The sequence below is a fragment of the Mastomys coucha genome, unplaced genomic scaffold, assembly GCF_008632895.1.
Source record: "Mastomys coucha isolate ucsf_1 unplaced genomic scaffold, UCSF_Mcou_1 pScaffold22, whole genome shotgun sequence".
Classification (NCBI taxonomy): domain Eukaryota; kingdom Metazoa; phylum Chordata; class Mammalia; order Rodentia; family Muridae; genus Mastomys; species Mastomys coucha.
The window spans coordinates 157,523,169-157,532,287 of record NW_022196905.1 but is presented as its reverse complement, the minus strand read 5'-3'; the positions used below and the strand labels follow the sequence as shown (position 1 = coordinate 157,532,287).

Below are 9,119 nucleotides of genomic sequence, written 5' to 3'. Positions count from 1 at the left end.
CACACCAGCTCCACCCACCTCAGCCCCAGCTCCACCCACCTCAGCCCACCCCAGCTACACCCAGCTCCACCCACCTCAGCCCACGCCAGCTCCACCCACCTCACCGGGCACACCTGCTAGGACTGCTGGCTGGCTCCAAGCTCATCTATCTGTGCCTGTGTTTCACCTTTTACACTCACAGCCCACGTTGAAACTATTGCGCTCTGTGGTGGGTGTGTAAGTACACAGACCCCAAGTGAGGCAGTATTCCTCAGCCAACTGGCCTGTCTGTGCTTTGCCCCACTGCTCCCTTCCAAGGGGGAGTCAAAAAATTTAATACAATCATATCCTCAGTTGGCTGTCACGCCTGCCAATCCTGATCTGCTGAGTATGTGGCTCTCCTAGGCTTCTGTTTCTGCCTTCATGGATCCTATTCACTGGCTACTAACTAACTTTTTAAGCAGGAGACACTCTCATTATGCCTGCATGTGTCCGGTAAGATGGTACAGCCACCTTACCAACAGCAAACATGCACATCGAGGAACACTGGCAGGGACATACTGGTCTCTGTCCAGGAACACTACAGGAACACTGGTCTCTGTGAACACCATCTATCTTTCCATTGCTGTGAAGTTAGTTCAAAAGAGCTAACCCCGCCTGTTTCTTCTATAACGTGTTTCGTCTGAAGAGGTCAAAAGTAACTATTCACACAAGAAATGTAGAGATTTTGTTCAAATCTATGTTGAAAACTAAACCTCCAAAGATTAACGCTGAGTGTGTATTCAGACAGGAAAGAAAAAACTATGGCTACAGAATAATGGCACCAAAGGCTCCAGGTTCCCAGAGCCCTGTGACGTCACGTGATAGAGCCGTTGCAGATGTGGTGACAGATCCTGAGACAGAGGTGACTCAGCCTAGAGTGTCCCTAGAGAACACGAGGGAACACATGACAGAAAGTCCCAGAATGTCCCAGACAGGATTGCAGACAGGATGTCCCAGAAGAGGAAAACACAGGAAACCAAGCCTTCGAGGACGAAGCAGCCCCACAGACACCTGGATTTCATCCATAAACACCAAACTGACATGACCTGCAGAATTGAGATACTAGCAGACTACATACTGATGAACACCAGAGGCTCACGGGAGTATCACAACAACGTCTGATGTAAGAGTTCCCTCTGCTGCCACCCCTCCCCCAAGAGGGGGGGATGTGGCAATGTCAAAGTCTCTGACCTCTCAACAGAAGTCACACGGGAAACACTGAGACACACAGCTGCAACACATCTGCAGGCCATGTCACCTCAGGCTGTGTCTAGAAAAACAAGGTGTTTTCCAAGGAACTGACCAGCTGTACCTGTGGCTATGTAAACTTGAAGTATAGATTAATGTAATGGTTGATAATACTTCCACCTTAGAGTAGAGAAAAAAATAGGTTATCTAAAAAAGTCAATGGAAGGAAACAGGACAGCGAGGGAAAATACAGGCTCCATTAGCAAACTAGAGAATGTCATTGCTCTGTCCCTAAGCAACAGCATGGTGGTAGGCAGCGGACAAAACTACTGGAAGTACCAGCAGAGACCCTGCTTTATATCTATGTATAAACATGAAAAGTCTGCAGATAGCAGAAGTTAGCTATGAGAGATGAATGTATATTTCTTGTGGGGTTTTTTCCCCCAAAGAAAGGCTTTTAAAATACAGCATTGAAGTCAGAAGTTGCAAACAGATTGCATGACTTATATGACATTATATATTAAGTATAAAAAATGATAAAGTGGAAATCCAATTACAATCGGAAAAGCAAAAAGAAAATGATAATAATCTTAGTAATGTTGAAATGAGCTAGAAGAACATTCTACAACTCACAGGCTGAAGAAGAGGAAAAGCAGACACGTCACTTTGGTGAACTCGGAAGCCTGGAAGATGGAACCTTACCACAAGTCACAGATGGACCAGAGGTCACAGACAGAGCCCAGGAGAAAGGCTACACTTCAGTCTTGGTTGGAGGACAATGGCTACACACATTTTTCTGGAAACTGTATGGAAATATACATGGAAAATCTTTTAAATTGCTATACTTTCTGAAATACTTAAAAGTGCAGAAGGAAGGGAATTTGTGGAGGGTCCTTTACGCCAGACTCAGACATCCACATGGGGGTCAGCGCGCAGTTGCAGTAGGTCCACACAATGGTGCGATTGATGGCTTTAAGATATCTTGATTCATTATGAAGAAGGGCTGGGGATATACTCAGCCGGTAGAATGCTTGCCTAGCATGCACAAGGTCCTGGAGGTTTGATCCCAGCACCACACATAATAGGCAGAGTGGTGCTTGCCAGAGATCTTATCACTTGTGAGGCTGAGGCAGGAGGATAAGTTTAAGGTTATCCTTTGAGGACAGATTTTGAAGCCAACCTAGGCCACATTAGAGCCTGTCTCAAAAAGCAAATGAATGAACAACAGAGGCTAGGAAGGTGGCTCGTTCAATAATATATGTGTTGTACAGCATGAAGGTCTGATTGTAGATCTCAAGCATCCATGCAAAAGTCAAGTGTGACAGTGAACATCTGTAACGTGGGGGTGCTGGGGGGCAGGGAGAGAGATGGGCATATCCACAGAGCTCTCTGGCCAGCCAGGCTAAACAACTGGTGAGCTCCAGGGTAAATGGGAGACCCTGTCTCAAAAATTAAGGTGGAGAGCAATCTAGGAAAATATCCAATTTCAACCTCTGACCTCTCAGGTACACACGTGTATACAACCACATCTGAACATGTGTTCACACTATATTCAACTCTCCCCCAAAAAACTTTTACAAGTTAATATAACAATATATGCTGTTAATTTCTCAAACATGTTATTGTGACAATTTTACTTATATAAACCAGTAAATATACAAATGGAAAGTTGCAGGCATAAATTTTTTTGCAACCTACTTTTACTAAGGGTTTTTAACCTCTCCTCTAGCCCACCACTCAGCAGAGGGAGTGGAAGAGAAAAGTTATTAGGGTACGGGGGAAGTGGACCATTTCAGTTCTTTAGGGGCGAGCTTGATCTTCTCGGGCAGCAGTTCAGTCCTGTAGCAAACATCAAATAGGACTCAGCAGCTGCAGACCAGTCCTCTAGGCAGGCAGACACCAAGCATGACTCAGCAGCTGCAGACCAGTCCTCTAGGCAGGCAGGCACCAAGTATGACTCAGCAGCTGCAGACCAGTCCTCTAGACAGGCAGACACCAAGTATGACTCAGCAGCTGCAGACCAGTCCTCTAGACAGGCAGGCACCAAGTATGACTCAGCAGCCACAGACCAGTCCTCTAGGCAGGCAGGCACCAAGTATGACTCAGCAGCTGCAGACCAGTCCTCTAGACAGGCAGGCACCAAGCATGACTCAGCAGCCACAGACCAGTCCTCTAGACAGGCAGGACCAAGCATGACTCAGCAGCTACAATCCAGTCCTTTCAGCAAGCAGACAGCAAGTATGACTCAGCAGCTGCAGACTAGTCCTTTCAGCAAGCAGACACCAAGCAGCTGTAGTTCAATCCCGAAGATACTGCCAGGCTCGCCAACCGGCCTAAAGCGAGGCCTCAGAAGCTGCAAGCTGCCACAGGAACCTCGTGAGCAGCTCTTGGGTGAGTTCCTCTCAATGGCAGTGTTAACACAAGTTCAACTCAACAATGCTATGTAAGGCGAACCAATACATGCATGTCCTTAGTGAAGAATAGCGAGGCAGAGCAAACCAAAGCTCAGTGCTCTTTTCCCAAGTAGGAAATGGGGTCATATTTATACTCCTTCATCACAAGTCCTTTCACATGTTTGCTATCTCAAAACATCCTTTCACCTGTGTCTGCTTCAGGAAAACATTCTCTCACGTGTCTGCTTTAGCAAGACATCCTTTCACCTGTGTGCCCCAGCCAAACATCATTTGACGTAACTGACTTTCCAAAGAAACTAGAAGTTTCCACTTGAGAAAGTAATCAGGATCCTCTAAATTCCACCTCTGAGCTTTTCTCATTGGATAACTTTTCTATGGTAAGACATATTAATTGTTTTTGTTTAGACTTTGTTTCTGAATAAAGATTTATTTCATTTTTATTTATGTGTGCATGTGTGTCTTTGTCAGTTTATGCCACATGCATGCAGGTACCTCTGAGGCCAGAAAGGAGTGAGTGGGAGATTCCCTAGAGATAGAGAAACAAGCGATTATGAGTGCCCTGACATGGGTACCAGGAACTGAACTCAGGTCCTCTGGAAGAGCCAAGTCCTCTTAACCCATGAGCCATCTCTCCAGACCGTGCTCAGATTCTTTTAAAAGACAAGTACCGTACAGACTCATAGTGAATTTTACAACTCTACAAGGCTTGCTCTGAGTCAGTGTGACGGAAGACACTTCTGCCTCTGACGGGCTCGTTGTTTCTAGACAAGCGTGTACTTTCCTAACTTGCTGCAGTGAGAACAACTGGAGTTGCTGGATTGTGACAGTGATGTTATTACTGCCCCATGCCTCGGAGGTCTTTGTGATAAAACAACGTAAATTTGAGGGTGGAAAAAGACGTGGAGCTATGGTCGGAGCTCGTCCTGTGAGGACATGAGAACACAATGGAGCTGGCTTTGCCGTCATCCAAAGGGAAGTGCTAACAGGCCTACTTTAGAACCTGGATTTCCACACGCTGACCCAGTACAGGTCATGTCTACATCCCCCATACCACACTGAGCTGCCAGAAGCCCCTGTCTATGTACTAGCTACAGCTGAGCCCGATAGGTTTCCCTTAGGAGATGCACAGGGAAAGCATGGCCAGTTTCTCCTGTTTAAGCCCTGCTTCCAAATCAGATATGGGAACAAAAAAGAAAACAACCAAGTTTGCCAAAGTTAAACACATTTTAAGAATCAGAGTATGCACTCTCAACCCCAACTTAAAAAAAAGATCCTAGCCGGACGGTGGTGGCACACGCCTTTAAACCCAGCACTTGGGAGGCAGAGGCAGGCGAATTTCTGAGTTCGAGGCCAGCCTGGTCTACAGAGTAAGTACCAGGACAGCCAGTGCTACACAGAGAAATCCTGTGTCGCGAAACAAACAAACAAACAAACAAACAAAAAAGACCCTTCCCACAATGAACATTGCACTCGTGGAACCTGAGTCTAGTGCATTCACACATTAGGCATAATAAATGAGTCCTGTTCAGCTGCTTTTCCTAGGCACGCTGATCCACAAACTCTACTCACACTTCCCTTGAAGACTAAACAACTTCATTTACAGAACAAATCGTTTCCTACATGGGGTTAGTTGGGACTGAACCTGTAGTCAATACTGAGACTCCTTTCTGTACTCCTCTCCTACTCTAAGGTGAGACAAATCTCAATGGTGTGAGCACAGCAGAGCTTACACACTGTCCTGACCCTCATGAGGACGTGGTGGTGATGCTATTGGCTGGGGTCTGCAGTAGAAGCTCACAAACATACTAATCCGCGCCCCCCATGAATGATTCAAAGACCCTCACTGCCCAAATGTGCATTTTAATTATAACCAATTTGAATGACACGCCTCTGCAATGGACTTGAGCATTTTATTTTCAGGTGGACATGTACTTCCTAACTTGCTGGAGTGAAGAGCTGGAACTGTTTGATGGACAGCGAGGGTATTACCGTCCTGTGTGCACACCTGCTACACTGTCATTTCCAGGGGGAAAGGATACCCAGGCATTGAAGATAAACCGTCCTCTGCAGGATTAGTTATTGCCTCATTTTCTCTATCTAGACCCAGGGAACACCTGAGCATCAGAGGTCCAGTTCTAGGGCATAAAACAATATGCCTTTGGCATTTCGTGCCTGGTAACTCTCTGCTTTCATGCCATCCTACGTACCACAGGCTGTCCCCTGGCATCCCTGGCCTCTGCCTATAAGACTCAGTAGCAATGTACTCGCTAGCTCGGGACTGCCAAGCACAAGCGGCGTAGCTAAGCTGCCTGGAGGCAAAGCTGCTACCGTTTAAGAATCACTGCAACAAGAAACAATTAACTGCCTCCTGATGCGATGCAAGATCTGGAGCCGTCCTGTCAGCAGCACTGAAACAGGTCCCCGCTAATGAGAAAGAACAAGAAGACTGTGTTTTTCTAAGAAAAAAAAAAAATCTAATGGGAAAGGTTGGCTAGACTCAGGGCAATGGAACACCTCCTCTCCTTCCTTAACTACATGCAGATGAGTGCGGCTGTAAAATAAGGGCGGGTCCTAAACTGGAAAAATAAGAATATACCATATGCCATCCAGTGAGCAAAATGAGTAGCGTCACCCTGAGACCAGAGAGCAGATGGAGTCACAGTAACTAAGTGAATCCCACATCCCAGAGCCTAGGTGGAGGCTGAGGGGGTGAGGCCCAGCAGCATCGTGGGGAATGAGAAGGCCTCCAGCAGATCCTAGCCCACGAAACCCAGAGAGCTGATACTGTTTCCAGGCAGCCTCGCCACCTCTCAGAGGTATTTATGGAAATACAAAAATATCCAGCACCCAACAAGGTAGAAAATCACAGATGCGTCCACAGAACTCGGGGCGCCTTTGGAAGAGAAACCAAGTCTCAACTCACGGAGAATGAATTAAAACAAAAGGCAGCAGGAGAAAGGGACAAATAAAGAGCAGAGCCAAGATCAGCTGGGCAGAGACTCTAAAATCAACGGAAACATCAGTGGGGCCAGAGCCGGTTCACAAATAGTTAGTAATCCTCAGAATAGTGAAAGAATGGAGAGAAGACCCAGCGGCCAGCACACAAAACTAAAGAGGCAGGGTCGTCCTCGGTGTCACTAAAGAGCAGACCCGGGGGACGTTGTAGGCAACCTCTCACTGACGATGTTTCTCGGAGGCCTGCCAATGTCTGCCCACCCTGGTCTTCCCAGCTAGAGGCCGGGATCTTGAGGGGACAGGCATGCCAGAAGATAACTTGCTATCAAGAAAGTCCTGAACACCAAAACCTGACGCACGTGTGCGTACTGTTCCTCGCAGACATTCCCATCATCTCCTGCTGGCTCTAACAGGAAATCTCCATCCTAAACGAGACCACAGGAAACAGGTCAACAATAGGTTGAGACTCCCATAGAGGGCCGTCCCAAAATGCTGCAGTAGTGGAGGTTGCCACCAGGCCATTCAGTGACCCTTGGAGGGGTGGGGGAGTGGGGTGTGGTAGCAGTTCTGTCCCAAGTCAGATTCCTATGGAGTGGTAAGAAGTGTTACAGAATGGACTTGTTTCTCCTTCAGCAGTAAGAAGGGACCTAGGAACCAAGAGGTAGACAGAATCTTCAATTTCCCGCCCCCAAACCCCACCCTGACACTCTGATATCCTGGATGCCTGGATATCTAAGTAGGAAGAACACTAAGGAAGATTCTGTACTTCAGTGAGTCCCACTGAAGGTCTAGTCACAGGTTACACAGGATACCGGGGTCACAAAAAAAAATAAACATGAACAAAAACAAAGTGGTTTTACCATCAAAGATAACCACATGCCTTTGAAAGAAAAACAAAAACAACAGACAAGCAGTACAATGGCAGCAGAGACCTCAGCCACCACAGCCCCCTGAAGCGTCTGCATGCTCTGCCGCAGCATCTGCATGCTCTGCCGTAGCATCTGCATGCTCTGCCCTAGCATCTGCATGCTCTGCCGCAGCATCTGCATGCTCTGCCCTAGCATCTGCATGCTCTGCCACACCTCTACTCATTCATGACCAATAAGCCAACATGTGTCCTGTTTCCCAGTGGATCACTGGCTATGCTCTCCTCTGCTCTAAGTCCTGGGGTTCCAGAGCCAGAGCAGCAGACCAGGCAAAGGAAGGTGAGCCTGCCCCCCTAAGCCTTTACTAGGACGTAGAGTAGAATCAGTACCACTTGGGAGGCATGCTTGAAGTCAAAGGATCTCACTTGAAAGTCTGAGGACGAAAGAAAGGGGTGGGGAGATACACTCCCTTCGGTATCTCCCAGCCACCGCGCCCCAAGCTTCTTTGGCACTTATTTATTCTTCTTATATTCATCTCTATCCCACTGAGGGCTCCCCCATACAGCCTTTAAGCCCTTTCACAGGGTACAGTAAAAAATAAGTGTAAACAACAGAAAAGTTTTCCAGCCTTTCTGGCAGCTGGAGGCAGGCATCAACTGTACATTCTGCCCCCTACCCCACCCCGCCCCGCCCCACCCCACTCCACCAACATGGCTTCCCTCTGTGTAATCCAGTCCAGGACTAAGCTCTGTGCTGAGTTCCTTTATCTGATGTGAGATGCACAGAACCCCGGTTTCTCTCTAATGAATTCCCGTGAGCTCCTTTTCTGGCTAAACCAGCTGATGACTTTTCTTAAGTATTACAAGTCTTTCTTTCTTTTAAATTAATTATTTTTTATCTACATCCCTAGTGTTGCCCCTTCCTGTTCTCCCCTTGCAGAGTACTTCCCCATCCCCCCCCCTTGCCTTCCAGTCTGAGAGGGTACCCCCCATACCCCCCACAACCCTCTACAGGATTAGGCACATCCTCTCCCACTGAAGCCAGACAAGGCAGCCCTCTGCTACATATGTGCTAGGGGCCACAGACCTTTATTAATGTACCTCTGTGTGTCTGGCAAAACACTGCCCTGACACTCCTGGAGAGGTTGGGCACACTATGCTGCCATTACTGACCACCTTGGCTCACCAGTTCCTCTCCAGTTGCCTAGGGTCCTTGAGCAGCTGAATTTTAAGCCATCACTTTTTACATCAATCCTGAGACACAGGCACTGTCACAGTAGTGAGGAATGGCTGGAGAATAAACAAACACAGAAAGTAAGGGAGAAATTGAGAGATGACACAGTACCTGAGCCGTCCCCATTATGGCTGGCAGGGTGCAGGCTGGGGTTCGCAAGCAGCTGGGAAATCACGTGGTACTATGGCCGGGCCTCAGATGGTGGGGAAGCCTAAGATGAGGAACGGATAGAAAGGGGGAAAATGATAAAAAAGGGTAAGCAACCTCCCCCAGGGGGAAACACATGGAGTACACAATAAAAGTAACCAACTCGGCAATCAGTAGATTGAGAACAACAATAGGGACTTGCCACACTAAGGGCACACAGCATGGGCCGTTGTGAAAAATATCTCAATTTTAAAGCAAGGTTTGAAATGATAAATGGGTTTAACAACTTCAAAAT

The 9,119-nt window shown here is 47.4% G+C and overlaps 1 protein-coding gene across 1 annotated transcript in view; it reads right to left on the bottom strand.

Annotated features, from left to right (window-relative positions):
* The window catches only part of Dlgap2 (DLG associated protein 2), a 663,305-nt gene extending 654,417 nt beyond the window's left edge, over nucleotides 1-8,888 (bottom strand). The window contains exon 1 of the mRNA XM_031339174.1: nucleotides 8,789-8,888. Coding sequence (XP_031195034.1) covers nucleotides 8,789-8,803 — 15 coding nt within the window. The 5' untranslated portion in view covers nucleotides 8,804-8,888. The remainder of the gene's footprint in view (nucleotides 1-8,788) is intronic.
* Nucleotides 8,889-9,119: the final 231 nt, after the last annotated feature.